At 44.4% G+C, this 25,008-nt stretch overlaps 1 protein-coding gene across 1 annotated transcript; it reads left to right on the top strand.

Moving 5' to 3' along the window:
* Positions 1-681: 681 nt before the first annotated feature.
* LOC114685662 (interferon-induced GTP-binding protein Mx2-like) lies at positions 682-24,773 on the top strand. Its single transcript, XM_028860309.2, has 11 exons — positions 682-853; positions 2,039-2,193; positions 2,427-2,565; positions 3,041-3,239; positions 13,314-13,392; positions 14,370-14,492; positions 14,892-15,033; positions 18,860-19,018; positions 19,725-19,801; positions 21,873-22,124; positions 24,249-24,773. The coding sequence occupies exons 1-11, from the start codon at positions 697-699 to the stop codon at positions 24,477-24,479; spliced, it is 1,713 nt and encodes a 570-aa protein (XP_028716142.2). The 5' UTR covers positions 682-696; the 3' UTR covers positions 24,480-24,773.
* The last annotated feature ends 235 nt before the right edge of the window (positions 24,774-25,008 follow it).

Below are 25,008 nucleotides of genomic sequence, written 5' to 3'. Positions count from 1 at the left end.
TTCCTTCAGCCTAAGTTTCCTCCTTTCAGGCTCTGTATCCAACAGTCACTGTAGGTGTTGGGGCTGAGCACAAGTGCTGGGGTGGGGCAGCTTTAGTCCATTGCACTGTCCCACTGTGCATTTCAAGAGTCACCTGAAACCTGCAGTTTGCAGAAACTGTCACTAAATAGTCAGGTACCACCCCCTCCCTTTGAGGTGACCATTTCCCTTGGAGAAGATACTGGTGTCCATGTTAGTGCTGCTGCTTAAACTCCATGGCTGGCATGGTCTTTGAGTGCTCAGGAAGAGGTCAGAGCCCAAGTGTTCTAGGGACCCAGTGAAATCCCTTGGATAAGGCAGGAGTTGGAAGGAGATCATATCAGGAGGCATAAGAAAGTGGCCTGAGGGATGGTGACCAGGATACATGGGGGCTGGTGGGAGATGTCTGGTACATTAAAGGTTCCACCAGGGTCCCCACAGAGCTGAGGGTGCCACACTAGGAAGAAGCAGCCTGAAGTGGTTGATGGCTTTTACCCCAAATGGATAAACATGACTTGGGTTCCTATTCCCAAAAGATAGGCCTGGGATGACACTGGACAGGCAACATTAGAGTGAGGCCAGATGTTTCCCTTCCCAGAGTCTCTGCAGATGAGTGTGTGGAAGGGTGTTAGTCTAAGGCTGGATCCTGGGCTGTGCTCACCAGAGCACTGGGCTAAAATGGACCTCAATCTCCTAGGCATTGTAACCAGATTCCCTGTGCTGCTAAAATTGAAGAAGCTGGAGCAGGGAGAGGAATGGCGAGGCAAGGTCACCTATGATGGCATCGAAGTGGAGCTCTCTGATCCCTCAGAGGTGGAAGATGCCATCAACAAAGGTTGGTGTCCTGTTGTCCCTTATCCTCTGACTGCCTGTCAACACTGCCTGGAGTCAGAGGAGAAGTGTTGAGTTATTTTGTCAGGACCAGCACCAAAAATGAAACCGCTTCAAACCTGCTGCCACCCAGGACCCCAGGACAGAAGAGGCTTTGCATTTCTTCTCAGTAGCTATGGCACAGTACTGGCAGAATGCCTCACAGGAGGACATACTTTCTCTCTTGGATTCAGAAGGATTTTTGTCTATGGTCACCTTTTCCTATGATCCTGGAAGAAACATTTTTGTGATAGGAACAAGTGGTGACAGAGAGGAAACAGAGTGCCACAGGAAAGGACCAGAAATAAGACATATAGACCTGCCCCCAAATGACCTACTTCTGTAGCTGGAGAGTTTTCTCTCCGGGTCCCACCAAGTCCCGTCAGTCCGACAGCCCACTTATAAAATAAACACACAGATGCTTATATTATTTAAACTGCTTGGCCATTAGCTCAGGCCTATCATTGTCTAGCTCTTACTCTTATATTCAGCCCATTACTATTAATCTATACTTTGCCACGTGGCTTGTGGCTTACTGGTACCTTACATCTTCCTTGTGCTGGCGGTAGCTTCAGGCAGTCTCCTCCTTCCCTTCCTGTTCCCTTAATTTTCCTCTCTGTTAGTCCCGCCTATACTTCCTGTCTGGCTACTGGCCAATCAGTGTTTTATTTATTAACATATTTGCCATACAAAACATCCCACAGCACTTCCCCTTTTCCTTTTTTTTTAAAGGAAGGTTTTAACTTTTACATAGTAAAATTACAGATAACAAAACAATTATCAAGCAAGAATTACAGTTATAATAGCTAGTCTATTTATAATAACTAAGCAAAATTAAATATCCTATCTATCTTATATTTGTGAGTCTCAGGTTTTATATCTAACTTATCTTTTATCATAACTAAGGAAAATTGTCACTATCTAGCTTCCTCCAACCTGCTTCCATAGACCTCCCCAAGTTTCTATAAGCTCAAAATATGACCAGTTGGGGACCAACCCAACTTTTCTATACAGGAACCCCTTGGGTCACTACATAGCCAAGGCATGTTTTTCCAGTGTTCCCTGGAATAAGATCCCCTCCATCTGCCCTCTAGTCTCCCTATCCCACCCCCACCAAATTTGATCTCACTTACTTTTTCCTCTTCTTCAGGTCAGAACTTCATTGCTGGGTTAAAGTTGGAGATCAGTGATAAGCTCATTAGCCTATATGTCAGCTCCCCGAATGTCCCAGACCTGACCTTGATTGATCTGCCTGGAATCAGCAGGGGGGATGTGAGCAATCAATCTGCAGACATTGGACAGCAGGTAAGACTCTAGACTTCACTCTGAGCTACACTGGGACGCAAGAGGTACTAAAGTATGACCAGGGCTATGTCTAAGAGGGACCTTGAGGAGGTGGGAGTGAGACTGGATGGCCAGAATTTACTAGAGAGGGTTGCAGTCCATGGAAGACAGGGCCTGAAGCAAGTGGATGTTCACAACCATATCACTCTCGATCCTGTTTTCATAACTAGGAGTCACCATTTCATTTCTTACAGATCAAGAGACTCATCAAGACATACATCCAAAAACAGGAGACCATCAACCTGGTGGTGGTCCCCAGTAATGTGGACATCGCCACCACGGAGGCATTGAGCATGGCTCAGGAGGTGGACCCTGAAGGGGACAGGACCATAGGTAGGAGAGTGGGAGGTAACAGTGGTGTTGGTTTGCTAGTGGGGACACAATCCCTGGATCCAGATGGACTAAGCTCAGTTCACACCCAGGATCCCACTGAATTGGGAGGAAGTGACCCCTTCATCTCATCTCCCTGGTAGGAAAGGCATGAGGAGTCAGAGGTGGGCAAGCATGGGGAGGAAATCATATTTTCTGAGACTCACTGTCATAGGAGTCATGGTAAGGTCCACAGTGTGTGAGGATGAACAATTGTCTATCTGGGTGGTGGCAATGGAGAGGTGCTAGGAAGGAGCCTGAGGCTGATTGAGGGACTTTGTTGTCTTCACAAGACTATCTACACATGTCTCTGTGGGCAGGCTTCCACCCTGCATGGTTTCTGTGGGCTTCATCTAAGGATGGGATCCTGGTGCCCAGTGAGAGCTACACTTCCTGCTTTCTTGGTGTGTTTCCTCTGATTTCAGTGTCTGTCCTGCAGGGATCTTGACCAAGCCCGATCTTGTGGACAGAGGAACTGAAGACAAGGTCGTTGATGTGGTGCGGAACCTGGTGTACCACCTGAAGAAGGGCTACATGATAGTCAAGTGCAGGGATCAGCAGGACATCCAGGAACAGATGACACTGACTGAGGCCCTTGAGAAGGAGCAAGCCTTCTTCAAGGAGCACCCTCACTTCAGGTACCTCTGCCATACTGTGCCATGCAGTGAAAATTGCTTGTCAAGAACACACCTGACATGAGTGGTGTGTGTGCAACAGCCTGAGGATGATTGCACCATTGGAATGATTGTAAAACTTTCCTGAAGGAAAGCAAATGCACAACGTAGTCCTTAAAGAGCAATAAATAGTAAATAAAGAGGAGGGGACTTGCCAAAGTACCACATCAAATGGTTTAGGAACTAGAGTCACAAGTAGAAAAGAGCAGAGGAAAAGTAGGAGACCCAGAACCTCACCATACCTTTGCTATGGCATAAAAACTTCACTCAGCCATTCCAGGTGTACTTTAGCAGTCCATGACATAAACAAGTGCTCAGTGCCTGCAGTAATCTATGCCAGGCTCTTGCTTGACACATTACAGTAAAACTAATGTCAGAGAACAATAGACATAAGTGATAAGATCTGAGCTTCCAAACACACTTGCTGACGATGGCTTAAATCCCACCAAGACCTTTAGAACTCCCTACTACAAGAGCATTCTCTTTTCAAAGTCTCTCCTAATCATAATGGGAACTATTTGATTTTTTTCCATTTAGTATGTTGTTGGCTATATGTTTTTTGTGTATAGCTGTTATTAGGTTGAGGCAAGTTCCCTCCATCCCTAGCATCTCCATTTTTGTCCTGAAGAAACACTGGATTTTGCCAAAGGCTTTTTCTGTGTCCAATTAGATAATGATGTGATTTATCCTTGAGTACACTGTGTGATGATAACACGAATTGATTTACTTATGTTGAACCATCCCTACATCTTTGGAATGACACCAACTTGATTGTGATGAATAATATTGTTTGTATACATAGAAATTCAGTTTGCCGGTGTTTTTATTGAAAAATTTTTCATGTTTCTTTACCTGGGAGGTTGGTCTGTACTTTTTGCTTGTTTGTTTTGTCTTGATCTGGTTTTGGTATCAGGTAATACTGGCTTCATAGAGAAACGTTTGGGAGCTGTCCTTCATTTTCTATTTCAGAAAGAATTAGAGCAGTGCTGGTGTGAATTTCTTTAAGGTCTAGTAGAATTCTGCAGGGAATCTATCTGGTTCTGGGCCTTTTAAAGTTTGGGAGGGTTTTTTTTCTGGTTCAATCTTATTCCTGGTTATGGATCTGTCTAAACTTTTTATTTCATCTTGATTTAATTTTGTTATGCTGTATGCATCTATGATTTCATCCATGTCTTTTAGGCTTTTCAGTTTCATGGAATACAGGTCTTTAAAGTATGTCCTTCTGAGTGTCTGTACTCAATCCACTTGCATCTATTGCAATCTCACTCTCTCTGTGTAATTTGGCCAAGGATTTGTCAATCTAGTTTATCTTTTTGAAGACCCAACTGCTCATTTTATTGAGTCTTTGTAATTTTTTTTCAATTCTATTTTTTATTGTATCATCCAATCTATAGTTTGGAGGTGTTGTTTGCTCTTGATTTTCCAAGGCTTTCAAGTGCATCATTAAGTTGTTAATTGGTGATATCTCAAAAAATTTGATACACTTGTGCTGCAAACATTTTTCTTAGGACTGCCTTCACTGTGCCCTGTAGATTTTTACATGTTATGTTTTCGTTTCCATTCAATTCTTAGATTTTCTTTCTTTTTTTCTTTCCTCTTCTCTCTCTCTCTCTCTCTCTCTCTCTCTCTCTCTCTCTCTCTCTCTCTCTCTCTCTCTCTCTCCTCTCTGTTTTTGTATTTTGAGACAAGTTTTCTGTGTGGAGCACAGGCTATTCTGAAACTCTGTAGATCAGGCTGGCCTTGAACTCAGAGATCCACCTCTCTCCTCCTCCCAAGTGCTGGTACTAAAGGCATGTGCTGCCACCAACGAAAACATTCTTGAAACTTTTTAATTTCCATATTTCTTCCTAATGATAATCACCATTCAGTGGTGTGCTCTTTAGTGTCCTTAAGTCTGTGTACTGTCTATAGTTTTTTTTTGCTACTGATATATTGCCTAATTCTGTTGTGGTCAGACAGAATGCAGGATGGTATTTAAGTTGTCCTGTGTCTGTTGACACTTGATTTGTGTTCTAATGGGTGATACATTCTTGAGAAAGCTCCATGGTCTGCTAAGAAGAATGTGTATATGTGTACTCTTTAGTGTGTGGGTAGAATGTTCTATAGATGTCTGTTAGGTCCACTTGATTTCTTTTTTCTTTTCCTTTCTGTCTGTTTGTTTGAAAAAAAGTTCTCTCTAAAAACAATGAAAGCATGAAATTTGCAGGCAAATGGATGGAACTAGAGAAAATCATCCTGAGTGAGGTAACCCAAACCCAGAAAGACAGTCATGGTATGTACTCACTCATAAGTGGATTCTAGATATAAAATAAAGAACAATCAGACCACAGCCCATAGAACCATAGAGGCTATATATATAGTATGGCGGTCCCTAGGACGACTGTAGCTTATAATAAATTTCGGTTCTACTCAATTATTGAAAAAAATAGCCAAATGAATGGAAACACATGAACTATGAAACAAAGGCTGAGGGGCCCCCAGCTGGATCAGGCCCTCTGAATAGGTGAGACAGTTGATTGGCCTGATCAGTTTGGGAGGCAACTAGGCAGTGGGACCAAGTCCTGTGCTCATTGCATGAGTTGGCTGTTTGAAACCTGGAGCTTATGCAGGGACACTTGGCTCAGTCTGGGAGGAAGGGACTGGACCTGCCTGGACTGAGTCTACCAGGTTGATCGCAGTCCTCGGGGGAGGACTTGTCCTGGAGGAGGTGGGAATGGGGGGTAGGCTGGGGTGAGGGGAGGGTGTGGGAGGGGGGAGAATAGGGGAAGCCGTGGCTGATATGTAGAACTGAATGGTATTGTAAAATAAAATAAAATTAAAAAAAGAGAGAGAGAGAGAGAAAGTTCTCTTTACTAGTCTCTGGCTGTTCTGGAACTCAATATGTAGAGAAAGCTGTCCTCAAACTCACAGAGACCTGCCTTCCTCTGTGTGGGATTAAAGGCATGCATCACTAGGCCTAACTCCATCTGACTTCTGACATCATTTAACAGCCATGTTTCTCTGCTCAGATCGTGTCCACATAGCCTATCTACTGATGTGAGTTGGGTATTGAAGTCACACCCTATGGGTGTGTTAGTCAACCTGCGGTTTCACATTTAATAGCATTTCAAAATGAAATGGGTGGCTCTGTGATTAGTGTCTATATGTGTAAGATTGCAGTGTCCTCTTGGTAAGTATTAAGTATCCCCCCTTATCTCTTTTGATAGTTTTATGTTGAAGTCTACTTTATTAGAGATTAGAATATCTAACCTGCTTGTGTCCTAGATTCATTTGCTTTTGCACCCTTACCCTGAGGTCACATTTATCATTGATAATATGCTGTGTTTTCTGGAGGCAGCAAAAAGATGGATTCTATTTTCAGATCCAATCTGCTAGTCTCTCTTTATTGGGGACTTAATATTCAGAGTTATTATTGACAGATATATGCTAATTCCTGTCATTGCTTTTTGTTTTGTTTTGCTTGTTTTTGATTTTGTATTTTGAGACAGGGTTTCACCATGTAGTTCTGGCTGTCCTAGAATCCACTGTGTCCTAGAATCCAGGCTGGCCCCCAACTTACAGGGATCCTGCACCACCACTCCTGGCTTTGTCATTTACTCTGTGGTATTCTTTGACCTCTTCTGATAGACTGTTTTAGTGCTGCCTATTTATTCCCTGTGACTTCTTAGCTATGTTTGTCCTTCTCCTCAGAGCCCTGTATTTCTTCCAGGGTCCACTGTAAAGCTGAATTAGCAGTCATAAATTCTCTAGATCTGATTTTATCATGGAAGTTTTTATTTCTATATCAATTGTAATAGGTAGCTTTGCTGGATATAATAGTCTGGGTCAACAGTTATGATCTTTCAGAACTTGGAATGCATCTTTCCAGGCCCTTCTGTCTTTAAAACTTTCCATTGTTTTCATGCTTTTAATCGAAGTACTTGGGAGGCAGAGTTGTGTGGATCTCTATGAGCTGAAAGCCAGCCTATTCTACATAGTGAGTTCCAGGACATCCAGGGCTATGTAGAGAGGCCCTGGCTTAAAACAAAACAAAACAAAATTTCCATTGTTTCTATTCTACCACAGTTTGTTTGTTTAAATAAACTGACCATGTAGAAACTGGAGCCCCAATAAGAGTAAGCTGTCACTCACAGGCAGGAAGAGTTCTAACTCCCTGATGACTTGCATCCTAAGGCATAACAGTGTATTGTCTGAACACAGATTTTGGCATCATGGGAATGGTGTAGCTGTTATGATATGGCGAGAGAGAGACCTTGGCAGGCTTGAGCCAGGGTGCCCCACAGTGGGTAAGAGACAGAGATGCCATGAAGACAGCACTGAGTGAAGAGTTTTATTTGGTGGAGGGAATGGAGAGGGGAGAGGGAAAGAGAGAAAGAAAGAAAGAGGAGAAGGAGAAATGGGAGAGAGGTGAGGGGAGAGGTACTTGCTACTTTGTGGTGGGGTGGGCAGAGAGAGAGAGCAAAGGGAGAGGAGTCCTTTCTTAAAGGAAACGGGATGGCATTGGATGCTGGGCAGGAGAGAGTATTATCTGCTTATTGGCCAGGATTCCTTGAATGCTAACTTTCTTCCATTTTGATTATTATAAGAAGGTGAATTGTGAATAGCAAGTTGGGGAGAGGGAATGAGGGTACCAAATTCTAGAGACTGCTTCCTGCTGATTTGAAACAAAGTGGGAAGGGGGAAGTTGGAAGTCAGGGTCATACACATTGGGAGGTGTAAGTGAAGAAGCATTCAGTTAGCTGTCATCCTGGAGACCCCTTGAGGGAGCTGAGGAGGCAGGTTGCTAGGAAAGAAATAGATTATTGTCATTAGCCTCATGAGCAGGGCTAGCCATGGGAAGAGTGATAACTGCCAGAAAGAATGGGTCAGAGAAGTACCCTGGTTGTACGGAAGAGGCAAGGGTGGATGAGCCAGATGAACGAGCAGACATGCCCTGGAGTATGGAGTGGTGGTACCAGCAGTGATGTTCCAGGAGCCTGGGGAAATGGCATGCCAAATCAGGAGTACAAGAGCCATCATATCTGCTGTTTCTCTGGAGGTGGGAAACTCCCCCATCCATCCTGTAAAAGTGTCAATGAATTAGGAGATAACAGGGTTTTTATAAGTGGGCGTGTGGGTGTAGCCAATCTACCAATATTCACTTGGTTGGTGTCTTCAGTTGGTGCAGTGGCTGTTGGTGTATTTGGACGGCCTTTGAGGGTCTGTCCTTGGCATGAATCTGACAGAGGAGTAGATCTGTGTAGGAACCTGTGAGTGCTTGTAAACCACTGAAACAGGTTTATATCTTGGTGTTATAGCAAAGCTATAGCTCTGGGTTCAAAGGTATGAACATTTTTCCAGGGCCTGGTTTCAGCCCAATGAAACACATTTTTACATCTATAACCAGGGGAAACTTACTGAATGAAAGTGGTTGAGTGAGTGAAGGAGGAGGAGGGAGGCTTCCATACCCTCTCTAATGCCAACCTGTTTCTAAAAGCTGGGACCAATAAAATACACAGAAACCTTGGAGTTGGAGGAGAGAGCTGTGAAACTGGCAAACACCATCAGATCTGAAAAGTATATATAAGTGAACAGAAATGAGACAGCTTTCCTATCTTTAGATAAACAAATCTTAAATCTGTTTCTTTTTATCTAATTTTCCAGGAGATACTAAGAGCAGTATTAGCTCTAAGAGAATGAGGCCTTTGAATTTTACATAGAGAACTGGGAAGGCAGCTGAAGCAAAGCCTGGTCATCAAATTGGATCAGAGATGTGAGAAAAATAAATTATACCTAAGTGCAGACCAAGCAACTTCTGAATCTATTGAAAATGACAGGTGTCGATCCATACCCAATTAGCCATACCCAGGTCTCCACATTGTTGGAGGCAGAAGTATCAGAGCAGCATCAATCTTTATCCACCAGGCCCATAAAGTGAGTTGTGTTTTTTTTTTTTTTTTTTTTTTTTTTTTTGCCATGGAAGAGGGACATAGGGAAGTGGCCTTACTTTGTGTAGGCAAAAGGGAGGCAATCAGTTCTCCGATGTCCTGCTGCTTGTCCACAGACTGGGCCAGCTCCTGGCAGCACATGTCAAATTGGGGCATCTCACCCAGAGGTCAGCATTGCCATAATCCAGGTGGAGATATCATGGTGCCTCATAATCTTCTTTGGAGACCTTGGGTCACTGCTAGGATCTGGGAGTCTCTGTCTGATATAATAGGCTTTTTTTAATTAACATTTTAAATGTCATATTCTGCAGATCTCTGAACATTTAAGGACTGTCTACTAGGTATGAATGACTATCAACTTGTGTTCCCTAACAGTCTTTAATATGTTAGCATCTTTTACAAGACTAGGACTTATTGTCTCCTGTGGAGGCAAAGAAGAGTGACAAGGGAGGTCAGGGGAACAAAATCAAACGTTATTTAGGCTTAATTTTGAGAGCATATATGGATCTGCTTTTTCAGCAAGGCCATGGAGTTTCTAATGACCCCTAAGCAGTTCACACAAAAACATTGCTCTCTTGAGATCTTTCATCCTGTTAAACAGGTCCCCTGTTAAAGTAATGATAACCAGAGGGATAAACTGAGCAAATTTTAGCTCAAGGTCCCTTCTATGCTGAAGAACTATTTTAGCTAGAGAGGAGAGCGATTCCTCTAAATGTGTAATGGATTTTTCTAGGGAAGTGATATCTGTATCTACTGCCATTTTCAAGGCCCTGTACACGGCCCTGATCTTTGAGTACAGCCAGATTATATTCCTGAATGATTTATGATTTATATAGAAATAATAATTGTTTAAAGCCATATAATACTTCTTTGGTCCTGTATAAAGAAGGTCAAGTGTCTTATTGTAGAACCATCTTAGTTAAAAAATTCTATCAATTGACAACTCTGGGTCCAGTTTCTTAGTCTATTAATGAGCATTAGGTAGCCATTTTGTCCCCTATGCCAGAGGGTTTCCCTTCAACTTAGTCTTTTATCCTGTTTTGGGAGCAGGGACAATGTATTCTCTTCTATAGCTGCTTCAAGCTGAAATAGGACACAGGTGGTCAGAGCACAGGGAGGCTGAGAGGCTAGTCAAAAGTCAGGAAGGAATTTAGGAAATGGGGTATTTATCAGAAGCATGTGGTCATGTGACCTAGCTGTAGAGACAGGGAAAAAAAATCACATAGGCTGGTCCCTGGCTCACAGTTTGAAGTTAGCAGCTGATGCCTGGATGTGTCAATCAGCCAAATGGAAACCTGCTGAGACAAGTTTAAACTAGGAACAGAAGTTAGAATTTATGAACTTATTTGGAACTTTTAGTCCCACAGCCTTAGTAATTGGGAAAGGAAGCTTGAAAACTCAAGCTGTATGGCTGTACTTATCTGGAGTCCTTTTGACCTCTGTGAAGTAGATCCAATGATTTCTTTTGATCCTCTGAGGCTTATATGAATTATTATTTTACAAAAGGACATAAAAGTTTTAGATATATTAGTATTACCAATCAGTATTGAAATCCATATATAGAAAAGCAGGTAATGGGTATCTGTAAAACAGAAGTGGTAGACTCATATTTTTGAGTCTCAGCAAAATTACAGATATATATTAAAAATATGTCCATTTTTTGTTTAGAGAGAGCCAGGAACAGATTGGATGGTGGTGTCTTTGGCTTGATAAGGTTAAGTTAATATCAAAACAAAAGAATATCTAAAACTTTGAGCTTGTAATTCAAATAGTATCAGAATTCTATTAATGTTAGACCCTGAACTTTTGAAATCTTAATATAACAATATTATAGAAGGGGAAAATAATCTGAAGTATTTAAATCATCTATTTATGTCTTTATAACTGGTATTTATATCCTGAATCATTTTTGACACCCTCAAAGTTTGTATGGACTTTAATATCTTAGAACATTTTTATCAAGAGATACCTAGTAGCTTTAGAAAAAGTGAGGCTTGACTTTTATATATAAAATGAGCTGACAAGTTGGTCACAGCCTTATAAATTTCAATGTCTTAAAACTTTTTAAGAAAAGGTTTAAAATCTCTCAAATGTCTTTTTGTAATATCAAAAATAAAGTACCCTCTTTTATTTTAAGAGGGAAAAAACATGGCATAACCATAATCTAGCTACAAAAATGTAAACAATCTAAAGTTTGTTATCTGGGATTTTGTTCATAATCCTCTTGGATCACTTCTTGATCCCATCCTTGGCAGCAGATACATAGCCTGCCTTCTAGATCTCAGCCTGTTCCATTTTACTGTGGCTTCTGGAGGCTATCACCTGGCAAAACTGTTAAAGTCCACCTGGGTCTAGCTAAGGAGGAGCCATAATCCAACCCTAGAGCCAGATTTTCAATGAAGAACAGCATAAAACAATTTTAACATTATTTATGTCAAAAAGACATTTGAACTTGTGCTAACCCAAATCTAGTAATCATAGCTCAGAGACAAATTCTGAGCAAGCTCTGCCCACCAGCATGGGAGCAGATCCTTGTGACCCAAACAGTCATAAAACAAGTTTCTATGGCCGCAGGAGCATGCTGCCCTGCCCACAGGGAACTGCAAGCCTGGTACTGCCATCCTCCTGCAGCTGCCTAGGGCCCCTTCCCTAGTTGGTAAGAACTTTATTGGGCAGGAGGGATGGGTAGAGGCTGAAGCAACAGGCACCCCGCCCATGCTTGAGCCTCAGACGGGATGTGGCTTCTCACTGCCCTTACTAAAAGTGGTAGTGGGGCCATATGACCTGTCTGTGACCTTAGTCACGATGGTGCCCTGACCATGTGATTGCTCTCTGGCACCTGACCTTATGGTCACATGTTTTATTTTTTATTACAAAAAATACAGAACATATATGGAACAAATAAATTTAAGCATTTAAAAGACAGTCAGAAACACATCCATTTGGCCATATCAACCACACATTTCCATCTGTACATAAGAAATAAACTTTTGTAACAGAATGAGGGACAAAACTCCAGGAAACTGTCAGCTGACCAACTTAAAAATCCAGAAATAAGAATTTACAGTATAAAGAATGAGCTATAAAACTGTAGGCATAGACTGAGAGGCAGCAGGATAGGAGAAAGCAAGGAAGAAGCAGAAGATAAGAGAGGCATCCTGACTGGTGGCAACAGAGAAGGCTGGGGGGGGGCGCTATGCTCTGTGCAGCTCACCCCAATGCTATGGGTGGCAGCAGCAGCCAGGAGCTGGGAGGGAAGGAACACAGACAGAACAGGACAAGACATTTTGAGTGAAAGAGTGAAGGAGAGGGTGAGAAGGGAGGTGGCAGAAACTGATGTATAGGGGGTGTGAGGCCAAGACTAACTGTCAGCCATTAGAGATATGGTGATAGGCACATTTTGTACAAGTGAGGTAGAGAAATAGGAGATCTAATCCCAGAGATTGAAGGAGACAAATCCTCACCCATGGAAAATGGCCAGAAGAGAGGGGGCTTACCAAATATGGAGTGAATGTTGAAGGTTCTCAGGTTATGAACGACGTTTCAGACTGCCAGAAGAAAGTGCTGGTAGGGTCTGCCGAGTGATGGCACCAATGTTATGATACTGCAAGAGAGAGACATTGGCAGGATTGAGACAGGGTACCCCACAGTGGGTAAGAGACAGAGATGCCATGCAGACAGCACTCAGACTTCTATTTGGTGGGGGAAAGAGAGAGGGGAGAGGAGAAGAGAGACAGAGAGATGGGGGAAATGAGAGGGGAAGAGAAGAAAGAAGGACCATGCTACCTCATGGTGAGGGGGGAGAGAGAGAGTGAAGGGGGAGGAGTCCTTTCTTAAAGAAATGTAGGATGGCATCAAGATACTGGGCAGGCCAGGGCATTATCTGCTTATTGGCCAGGATTCCAGGAGGTGGGTCTGAATGCTACAGTAGCTTCATGCCTAGCTGGTTCCACTGTATCATTGTACAAAACCATCTCTGAGTACTCCATGAGTACCAATCTCAAGGTATCCATTCATTGAAAGTACCCAGACTGTCCCTGGCCTCCCCACAGCAGGCTGCAGACGTGTGTCTTGGCCAAGTCTAATGTGATCCTCTCTCCTGTTCCCTCAGCGTTCTTCTGGAGGATGGGAAGGCCACAGTGCCCCTTCTGGCAGAGAGACTGACCACGGAACTCATCTCACACATCTGTGTAAGCCTGGGTGGCTGTGTTTTCATAAACCTGAGCTGGGACTGGGACGATCCTAGGCACATAAACTGGTCAAGATCTCTTTGCACAGATATGTTGTTTGGGAAATTGTAACTTCAGCATCAGAATGATTTTGCTGGTTCTTGCTGCTGTCACCTTTGATTTTGAGGCATGGCTGTGAAGCCTTATTCTGGAGCTGATCTCAAGAGCTTGAGTTCAAACGGGTTCTTCAGATAGAAGCCATGTTCACTTTTCTCTGACTTGGTGGAGTCTGCATCTCAAACCACCTTAGTTCTCTCCTGGAGTGTTGAGAATACTCAGCACATGTGGATTTAGTGTCTAGATCTGCATGAGGACTGGCTGTGGAAAGAAACTCAGCAGTGATCTTCCCCTGGGCTCCTCTTGTGTTCAAGGTCTTCTTGCAGTCCCCAGGATGCAGGTGGAGATCCAGGCATCTGAGGACACCATGATCTTGAGTGACTCCCTCTGAGCCCCTAGATGCAGACAAAAGCAGGCCTGTTCTTGCTGAGCTCTGTGCCTTGAGATGCCTGGGGACAGCATCTTCCTTGGAAACAAGAATCCTCAGCAGCTTTTGACCTGGTGAAAGAAACACAGAAGTTTAGGTGTCTTGTGCTGCTATAGGAGTCTTGTATTGTTATAACTTCCCCTGTTTCAGAAGCTATTAGAAGGCACTTTGTGGCATTTCCCTGAAGAGAGTTCATGTCAATGTTTAAAGAAGGAGATTACTCTGGGTGGCTCTTTTAGGAGGCAACCATGATCAATGGACAGGTTACATACCAGATGCAGGCATGGGCAAACCTATTTATAAAGGGATGCTTCTCAAGTGCTGCTCTGCACCAGGGAAATAATATCAGAACTTCAGAATGCTTCCCACATGTCATGGTGACTCTGTAGAACAGGCTTGAGGCCTCGTTTGCCAGTCTATATTTCTATGTCCCATTTACCTCTTTTCATTTCAGAAATCTCTGCCTTTGTTAGAAAATCAAATAAAGAAGTGTTACCAGACTGCAAGTGAGGAGCTGCAGAAGTATGGTGCAGACATACCAGAGGATGACAATGAGAAAACTTTCTTCCTGATTGAAGTGAGCATTGTCCATAGTTCTGGGCATGATAACTGCATCACTGTCTACACAGGAATCTCTTTCTGGTGCTCTTCAGATTTCGTGCTTCCAAGGCTGATGGAGATGAATCCTGTCCATTTAGTGTTAAGATGAGAGTCAGGACAGAGATTATGGTTGAGTGCAGGGTGGAGATTGTAGGGGCATTTTCATTTCATCCATACTGACAGAAGAGTTCTCCCTAAGGATCCCAAAGGAAGAAGGGAGGTATTTCCTGCTGCAAATGTCCCTCCCTTAATACTGTTCTGCTGGGCCCAGAAGGAGGAGGTGGCTCATCCACCTTCAGGGCACACATGTCCTTTTACTACATTGACCCCATGCTTGAAAGATCTCTGCTGATACTGATGTTTTTTTTCTTGGCAGAAAATCAACACGTTTAACCAGGACATCACTGCCATAGTACAAGGGGAGGAAAATGTGGAGGAGGGAGAATGTTGCCTGTTCACCAGGATCCTAGATGAGTTCTTATTGTGGAGTAAGGAGATAGAAAATATTTCCCAAAACAGTGAGTATCTTGTTCAATCTGGGTTGCCATCCTTAACAATTTTACACTGCATTGTTATAGACAATAGGAGACCATCACTCACAGTTCTGGTTCCTTAGGAGGTCCTAGGTCAAGGCACCAGATGTGACTAGTGAGGTCTCCATCTCTGCTCCCAAGATGATATCTATCCTGATCCTCATGTGTGGAGGATGAGAGACAGTTTTCTCTGGCATCTGTTATGAGGACACACACACCATCTGTGAGGATGGAACTCTCATGTCCTGCTAACTTCTTAAATGCCAACCTTTCAGTGCCATTACACTAGGAATGAAGTTCAACTTACAAAATTCAGTAAGACACCAGATAGAGAACTGTCAACAACTTACAAAATTCGGTAAGACACCAGATAAGGAACTGTCAATAAATCAAAGTACAGGTGCTAGGCAAGATCAAGTTGGTGAACTAATGAGTTTTCTTGGGTTGATTTTCAGGAATACGGGTGAGGAGTTACTTACAGGCATAGAAATTACTCAAAGACAGCTGTAATCTCAGAGCCCACTCCAGCATGGGTGATGGTTCATGAAATCTGGAGCACAGGGCACAGACTGTAGGCAGCCTAACAGGTTAGCGAGGAAGTTCAGGGTTGTTCAATTGGTCTGAGCCTCTGCCAAGCAGCTTAACTAGTCTCTGCTTCTTCCAGGCAGCTCAGCCTCTCTGAGAGTGAGTCTCAGCAGTCCCTATTGTTTATAGACACTTGGGGAGAAGGCTTGGTGAATCTAGTCAGTTTCAGGGACTTTCTGAAGTCACTGAGTTGTTGACTTCCTGAGTTTAAGGAGCTTCCCAGGAGGATGTAGTTGTTTTCACCTCCTTTCTAACTTCATGTGCCTTCAGGAGCATCCCTCAAAATGGAAAGTTTTAATCTTAGATGGAACTGCTGCCTGTCCAGGGACTTAATCCTGGGGCGTCTTACTGTGTTTCTTTATGGCAATGAGAAGATTATAAGTGCAGGCAGCACCCCACCTCATCTTCATAGCTTCAAAATCTGAAGCAGGGAGAAAGTACTATAAATCTGTTCTTTGATCACATCTGTGCTGAGAAAGCTGCCATGGTGGAGGGGAATTTCAAAAGATGCTTCCTAAATGAAAAAATAGAATTGTTGAAAACAAGTTTTGAAAAAGCTTAGCTGTATAAGATGTAAAAGTAGTATCTATCTCTGCAGTACATGAAAATCGTTAGCACTAATGAGTATGTAGTGTCAGGTGTAGCAATGTGCTTTGTAGAGCTTATGAAACTTATTAGCTGTGATCATTCACAGTCACATTCTGCTTCTCACCTACTATCAGACTGCTGAAGCTGACACTATAAGCCTTGCAGTGTGTCCTCACTCCAGGGAAGAGTCAATGTCCTCTTTCAAAACTTAGAAGTGCCTGCCATTATATCTGATAGAGGGGGGCCTAGAGACCAGAATATGAAGCAGCTTTACAACTCTAAGGTACAACAACTGGATCTAATTAGAAAACGGTGAAAACACTATAAGGATGTTTTTCTAAAAAGAAGATATACAAATGACTAACAGGGGTTGGGGACTTAGCTCAGTGGTGGAGTGCTTGCACAGCAAGCACAAGGCCCTGGCTGGGTTCGGTTCTCAGCTCTGAAAAAAAAAAAAAATGACTAACAAAACACTCAAAGTCTGCATGGCCTGTGGGCATCAGAAATGCAAATGAAAACACAGTGATAATTCCTGTCCCAGACCCTAGGGAAGTTAGAATCAGAAAGGCAGACACTGGCAGGTGCTGGAGAAGAGGCAGTGAAAAGGTAGCCCTGTTCACTGCTGGGGAACATGAAATGGTACAGCTGCTGTGGGTTACAGCAGTGAGCCTTCAGAGAGGCAAACACAGGATGCCCACTTCCACTCCTTTTCCTCTACAATAATAAAAAAGTCAAACATGCAAGTCCTCCTACCCTGAACCTGGCATCACCTCCCCATGTCTTCACAAGTCCTCTACTCTGGATATTTATGTGTCCTTGTCAGCCCCTGTAAGGACACAAGATACAGTGGATTAGAGACCACCCTAAGAGACTCCTTTCTACTTAGTAATTTCTTTTAAAAACCTCATCTGCAAATAGTCCCCTCCTGAAGTTCTGGGTGGTTAGGACCACAGCACAAGGATTTTGAGGGAAGCAATTCAGCTCTTAGCATCTCTCAGTGCAGTATTTTAACCCAAGAAAGGAACAGAAGGAGTGCAGATACAAGGTACAAGGCTGGTGAGCCTTGATGACAGGATACTGAGTGAAAGCCAGCAGGACAGTCACAGTGGCCTGTGGTATGTGATTCCATTTCAGAAACACCCAGAGTACATACATGGTGTGGACAGAGCAGAGCAGGGGCTGCAGGGTTGGAGAGAGGGCAGAAAGGGAGGCACCGATTGCTGGTGAGAGCAGCAGATCCTCGAAGTGACAGAAACTTCACTGAATCAAGGGTTAAACTGTGGAGCTTGGCTCACAACTCAGAATATATTTATAGTCTTGTCTAATTGTAGATGAATTTCTAAATGGCCTTATTAAATAAAAAACACAGTGCCAAATATAGTGGTGAAAGCCTTAGAGAAAGAAGATAGGGAAAGCCACAGCTAACCTTACCTCACCAACTCTGCAGCTTCCAAATGTGAGTTACTTCCAGTCTTATCTGCACCTTTATTGCCTTGATATTCTGCTATTTCATTGGCTGTCATAGCCCAGGTACCTCACTTCCTCTTCCTATACAGTTCTGTCACTTAATGTAGGTTTCTACAGACCTCCAGGTGTCTATGACTGGTATTGAGATTAAAGGCCTGTGTCATCACGAATGACTCTGTTCCCTGGTGTGGCCTTGAACACACAGAGATCTTGCCTGCTAAGGGATAGGATTAAGGGTGTGTGCTACTACTGCCTGACTTCTTTGTTTACTTAAAATGGCTTGCTATTTTCTCTGATCTCCAGGAAAACATTATTTATTAAAACACAAATAACATATCAACACATTTCAGCACAAATAAAATATTACCACATTTAATCAGCTTGTTTTCTTTTAGGTAAAAATATTCTGATGAGCTGGAGTGATGGATCAGTAGCTAAGAGCACTGGCTGTTCTTCCAGAGGATCTAGGTTTGATCCCCAGCACCTACATGGGGACTCATAACCATCTGTAACTCCAAACCCAGGGGATCTGAGGCTCTCTGTGACCTCTGGAGGCATAGTATGCACATTGTGCACAGACATACATGCAAGCCAAACCATACACATAAAATGGTACAATAAAAAAATACAAAAACAACCAGTTCATAACAGGGGAAGCTGGGGCCATCTGAGTCTGCTGCCCATTTCCAGTAGTGGGGAGAGGGACTAAGTGTTTTGTGTCATGAACAGGGAGGACAGGTCACACTGGGGCCATCCAGGTGCTCACTAGCCCTGTCCTTTCCTGCTGAGGGACACCCTCCTCCCACTCAGCTCCTGATGCCACCTAGAGGCCACAGGGCCTGTGAGTCATGTGCTCTGTCTCTTCTTCTTTGGTTAAATCCAGCTGGATTCAAAAACCCACACACTCAAGGTCTTTTTGAGGCCATGTCTTCCCCTGGTTTCCACCTGTTAGATTCTGCTGTGGTCTCTGGTCTGAGCTTGCTTTTTGCCTCAACTGAGGGAAGCGACCTTGAGATTACATTCTTCTCTGTAACCCAAACATTTTCTAATTTGCAGATATTTATTAGCTTCACTTTATCTCAGTAAATTCAATAAGAGCAGAATGGGTTCATTTAGAACAATCTACAAGATGGTTTTTTATAAAACAACTAATGGTCTCCTCCTATTGTAGGTTATGATGTTTTTGCTAAAGAAGTCCAGAAATTTGAAAAACAATATCGAGGACGAGACATGCCAGGGTTTGTGAACTACAAAAAATGTGAGAACATCATAAGAAGTCAAATCAAAGTCCTGGAAAAGCCAGCTGTAGACTTGCTGCACAGGGTCACAGGTGAGTGCTGTACAGGGTCACAGGTGAGTGCTGCACAGGGTCACAGGTGAGTGAGTGCACAGGGTCACAGGTGAGTGCTGAACAGGGTCACAGGTGAGTGCTGTACAGGGTCACAGGTGAGTGCTGCACAGGGTCACAGGTGAGTGCTGCACAGGGTCACAGGTGAGTGCTGCACAGGGTCACAGGTGAGTGAGTGCTGTACAGGGTCACTGGTGAGTGCTGTACAGGGTCACTAAGAAATGCTTCTGCTGCTCTCAGCCATTTTATTTCTGGGACAGGGGACAAAGGCAAAGCTGACCCCAGAACTGTCCTCTAGGGCTGGTTCTAGGTAGGCATTCTGTGCTCTAGATGCCAGTGTCGTGTTCAAGAATTCAGTCCATTCTCACCCCCTGGGCACAGAGATTTGCTGTCAGAGGGCAGAGTCACCTAACCTTTCTGGTCCTTATCACAATCATGTAAGGAGCACATTCAGAGTCCTTCATGTAAAGTGCTGACCACCCTTAGCCTACAGCTATATTTATATTAAAGAGAGTTCTCTAGAAGCCTGGGTGTACCTCCCTCTTCATTGGGGAGAGAGGAAGAAAAGAAGGAAGGGAGGAGGAGAGCACCCACCTCCCTCAACCCTACCCTGGTTGTCATCTACACAGAGTGAACACATCTTAACCACTTACTGTGTGAAACTGATTTTTTTTCTCTCTTCAATCAGAAATAGTACAAGTCGCCTTTTCCAGTGTTTCTGAAAAAAATTTTGCTGAGTTTTTTAACCTCCACAGAACTACCAAGGTAAAGCCAAGTGTGTATTATTTTTAAAGCATAATGAATATAATGGTAGAGAACAGATGTTTTGGTTTGAGACTACTTCTCCTCTCCTGTGCTTGTTTGGAAGAGGCTTAGGCTCCTGCTTGAATCTTGTTGATGAGGGCACTGGTGCATCTGGCTGAAGTAGGAGCAGGGAGAAGGGTGTAGGAACAGTGATGAATGCTGAAATCCACAGTACTCTGTCAGGGAGGCTCACAGGGCCATGTATAGGATGACACTCCTGACATTGAGTGAAAGTTGTCAGATGTGGGGCTCAGGGGTGACATTGAGATGGATTGTGGGAAGTAAGATATTTATTAGAAGGGTTGTTAGTACCATGGACAGACTTACAGCCAGTCTACCAGTGGCTCTGAGGAAAGTCCCGCCCCAGGACCAGAGACACTCTGGCAGGGGTCTGAAGAGGAATCAGGCCCACAGAACAGATTCAGGCTCCCTTCTTGTAAGTCTCTGAGGAAGGGGGAAGGTTTTACAACCCCACAGTCAGGCTCTCTGATATCCCAACAGGCAGAAGGGGGGAATGTGGCCACTGGTAATCACCAGATGATACCCATCAGGAGCCTTTTGATGTCTTTGATGTGTGTGATGTGCCTTAGAAAACTTATTTCCCTAGACAAGAACTGAATCCAGGTATTTGCTTAGTAGGATAGCTGACACTGTGAGGCTGGGGAAAGGGAAGGACTGCTGGAGTCTCAGGGCCAGGGTAGCAGTCTGGGCCGGGTTCTAACTGTTAGGATGCCGAGTGTGAAAGTCTGTTTAGAGGAACACAGCAGAAAAGAGGAAATGCCTCTACTTCCCAAGGGTCTGGCATGGCCAAGAAACTCAGCCCCTGTGCAGGCAGACAGGGTCTGTGCAGGTGGCCACTGGCTCTGCCATTCTCCTGCCTAGGCCACACCTAGGATGTATCATGGACCTGTGGTCCCAAAGTGGAAGAAGTGAGGCCGCCCTGGAAGGTAAGGTAAATGGGAGGTGCAGCTGCAGACACACCCAGCACCAAGCTTTGCATATATTATCCCTGCAATGGTCAGGTCAGGATCCTCTCTAGGCAATGGCTGTCCTCCATGGCTGACCTGAAATCCTAGGACACGAGACCCATAGGAGGTGACTGACCTAGACTGAGCCTTCTTATCTTGGCACACTGGTGGAAGCCATCTCCTTATTGTAGAAGTTAAAGTGTCTAAAAGAGCAAGGAGAGTGGCTGGGTCAGGGCTGAGAATTCACACAGGTCCCTCGCCTAGGTTTTTCCTTACTTCTCCTCTTATTGTGACCAAATATCTGGTAAGAACAACCTAATGAGGGTTACTTGGACTCCTGGTTTGAGGGGATACAGTCCACTGTGACTGGGAAGGCAGGGCAGAAGGAACATGAGGCAGCTAGTCACATTGCACTGTTCAGAAAACAGATGAGTGCAGTGTTCAGAAGCCCAAAATATATAGGATAGCATTGTCCGCATTAGGCTGGGTCTGCCCCTTCACGTAAACATCTCTGGAAATACCCCTACAGACATGCTCACAGACAAGTCTCCTGAGGGATTCTAAACCTAGACAAGGAGCCTGAGAGAAGACTCAGTGGTTAAGAATGCTTACAGCTCTAAGAGGACATCAGTTCAATTCCCAACACTTACATCATGTGGCTCCAATCATTTGTAACCCCAGTTCCAGGGGATCCAGTACTTTCTTCTGGCCTCTGTAGGCACTTGCATGAATATGGTACACACAAATGCATGGGACATACACACACATACATAAAATAAATAAAGAAATCTTTAAAAATAAATCCACTCAAATTGGCACTAAAGGTTGACCTTTAAATAAGGAGCTACTCACACCTGGCTCAGGCTTCCTCTGGTTTCCACCCTCAGTTCTGGGTGTAACATAGATGAACTGAGCAAGAGGGTACAGGGAATACTCCTGGGTAATGACTACATTTGTTTCTACTGGGTGACCAGATGCTTGTCGACCTGTTGAGTATCCTGTGCTCTTACTCCATGGCAAGCATTTCTTGATGACTGGTGACTTTCATTTCTCTTTCCTTGCAGTCCAAACTTCAAGACATCAGATTAGAACAAGAAAAGGAAGCTGAGAAGATGATCCGACTTCACTTTCAGATGGAGCAGATTATCTACTGCCAGGACCAAGTTTACAATGGAGCCTTGCAGAAGGTCAGAGAGAAGGAAGCTGAGGAGGAAACGAATGAGACAAAGTCGAGTGCCTTTACTTCCTCTCAGTCTCAAGCTTCACAGAACTCATCCATGCCTGAGATCTTTCAGCATCTGGACGCCTACCGCCAGGTAAATGTGTGAATACCTTGGAACTGGCTATCAGGCCATTTGTTTCATTTGTTTCTGTGTCTCTCTGTGTAGAATATGAATCTGCAAGGAGGACTCAGGACAGCTCAGTCCTACAGTTCTGGGTGATCGTCTAAGAAGGGATTATAATTCATTCAGATGAACAGAACCTAGAACCACATACATCTGATTTTTATGGTCCTTGTGATCCTGACTGTGTAATTTAGACTCCCAGAGCATCGGTTTTCTTTTCTATAAGGTATATTTTCGACATCCCAAGCACCTGTAATGTAGCACAGTGTTGGGATGCCATGCACTCATCAAGTGGAAGCCAGGTCCTGACATCTGTTTGGTGGGGCACACATCATGTAATCCAGGTACAGCAGGTCCTACTCAGCCAAAGCCACAGGCACCTGGAAGCAACCACGTAGGAGAAGTCATGGTGACCTTCTAATGTACAGACTTCTGTCACTGGATGCTAGAAGACCAGCTTTGTCATGTGGCCTAGCACCGGACTCCTGGGTTTTATGGCTATTCATCTGTAGATATTAAGTTTGCTCTCTGTCTCTGGGACTTTAATGACCCTGGGGAACCTCACTAAGTGGGTTGGTAGAGTTTTTACTCTTCCTGCCTGACTTGTTTCTCAGAGCATAATGTCCTCAATGTCCCTACATATCATAGCATGAATCAGGGCTATTTTGTCTGCAGACTGTTATGCCCAGATTGTGACCCCAAAGAGACCACTGAAGACCTTGGATGTCCAGAATGCAACAACGAGATTTATTCTGTCGATACAAGTCTAGACAGGGAACTCATTCCTACACCCAATACAGTGAGGCAGGGAGGAGTTGCTCTTTCTTTGTTAGGCTAGCTTTTTAAAGGCAAAAACCACAAGCCCTTCAGGGGGTTGTGGGGGAGGGGTTTGCATGGGTGCAACTTGGATTGGTTAACTTTTATCTCTGTTCTCTTTTAATTGGGTGAGGGTATGTAACCTTTGAATTTACTGGTTGGTGGTTACAATTATCACTTTGGGGGCAGTCCAGCACAAGTCCCAGGCTTTGTCCTTGAGCTGCCATGGGGGCTGGCTGGCCTGGCATGTCCTGCACATAACTCTAAGTTGGTGAGGGTCCCCAGACAGTAGACATCTGGCTGAACTTTGAGCAGTCAGAGTATGTGCAGAAAGAGAGCTACTGCAAGGACTATGTCTTTTGTTCATGGCCCTCCCAGAAACTGCTTGCTCAAGTCTCAGGAAACTGAAATTGAGGCCTGATCTCTGTGAGAAGACTGAGCAGCCTGTTATGGCATCTGCTTGGTCCTTTCACAGACATCATCTTTCCTTTTAGTCAAGGACCTATTCCCATCCAAGGCACCAACATCTAGATATCTGGGGTCTCTATACCTTCTATTATGCCCCATATGTGAACCTCAGGCCTTCCCATTGGCATTTGGAGACAGGCCTCACCCAGGTTGTCTGTGGTTAGAGAACACACAGCCTGTTTTCTGCCATCACTCAGGGTTGTGCCTAAGCTGTGACCAGCTCCTCATCACTTGCCAGGCATCTTCTAACTCTGCTGTCTTGTGACACATCTGCTTAACCATCCCCAGAGGGCTATGGTCATGGTAATCTTGTATCCTAAAGAAGGAAAATGAGAACCAGAGAGCCACCAACCTTGGGAAACCAGCAGCACATGTCATCTACCTGAGAGAGCAACCTGTCTGAGGGGAATGGGGCTGACAGCTGAGAGAGAGGATGGAGCAGGTGAAGTCTGACTTCCTTCAGGCAGCTCATTTAGGACTCTGACTGCTCTGCTTCCCTGCTGCCAAGAAGCCTGGGTCTTAAGGACAGGCAAGCAATGTTCTCAGCGAAGGGATCAGCCATTTGGAAATGGAGTTGGGGTGTCTCTGTGGACTCAGTTCCAGTACATATTACTCTTTTCCATTGAAACCCATTTGATTGATGGTCAGGGAATCTGGTGGGATCCAGAGTCTAGCAGGCACCTTGGACTGCTCTGCCAGGACACTGAGGGGGATGAGGCCTGTACCTGCCAGAATCTCACTACTCAGAGATGACCTGGTATCAGGTTCCCTGTGCCTCTCCCTCAAGCCTTCTGTTTCTCCCTCTTCCAGGAAGCTTACAACCGCATCTGCAGCCACATTCCTTTTATCATCCAGTATTTCATCCTGAAAATGTTTGCTGAGCAGCTGCAGAAGGGCATGCTCCAGCTCCTGCAGGACAAGGACTCCTGCGGCTGGCTCCTGAAGGAACGCAATGACACCAGCGAGAAGAGGAAGTTCCTGAAGGAGAGGCTGTCAAGGCTGGCCCAGGCTCGCCGGCAGCTAGCCAAATTCCCTGGTTAAGCTGTCCCCGCCCTTCCTTGTGTCTCCTGGACAGTGCGTCAGGGACAGCAGGGCTCCTGCCTTTCCTGGTAGCTAGCTACACTACCACTCTTTGGACTCTGACTTGGTATTGGGTAGAGGATGCCACTTTTCTGATATGACAATCGCTTCATGCTCAGATCCTTTCCCACCTTGGCCTCCACCTTCTTAGCAACCTGTTTCAGTGAATCCTGCCAGGTACAACTCTTGATGAATAAAGGGTCCATGATCTTGGGAGCTGCTTATTGCATTCCTAATAAACCACTCTTGACACTTGTCTGACTCACTTTTAATTGGGGGAAGGGGTTGCACAGGACTGTAGGGAATAGAGGGCAATGTGGGAGTCCAGCTCTAACCTGCTCCCACCTATTGAAAGGTTCTTGGGTGGAGGAGAGAAGAATGAGAAAATATCAGATAGAAAGATAGACCTAGATGACGAGGAGAAAGAGACACAGGATAGCTTCGGGAGGGGCTGGGTCAATACCCAACAGAACAAAGGTTTATTCCAAAG

The sequence above is a fragment of the Peromyscus leucopus genome, chromosome 12, assembly GCF_004664715.2.
Source record: "Peromyscus leucopus breed LL Stock chromosome 12, UCI_PerLeu_2.1, whole genome shotgun sequence".
Taxonomy (NCBI): domain Eukaryota; kingdom Metazoa; phylum Chordata; class Mammalia; order Rodentia; family Cricetidae; genus Peromyscus; species Peromyscus leucopus.
This window is presented reverse-complemented; position numbering and strand designations above follow the sequence as displayed.

What these genes read in the sequence shown, in the direction of transcription:
- LOC114685662 (XM_028860309.2), top strand. Translation starts at nt 697, where the DNA reads ATGGACCTCAATCTCCTAGGCATTGTAACCAGATTCCCTGTGCTGCTA. An exon ending in TGAAGGGGACAGGACCATAG is followed by an intron (nt 2,566 to 3,040) that starts GTAGGAGAGTGG and finishes TCTGTCCTGCAG; the next exon opens with GGATCTTGACCAAGCCCGAT. An exon ending in AAACTTTCTTCCTGATTGAA is followed by an intron (nt 14,493 to 14,891) that starts GTGAGCATTGTC and finishes TTTTCTTGGCAG; the next exon opens with AAAATCAACACGTTTAACCA.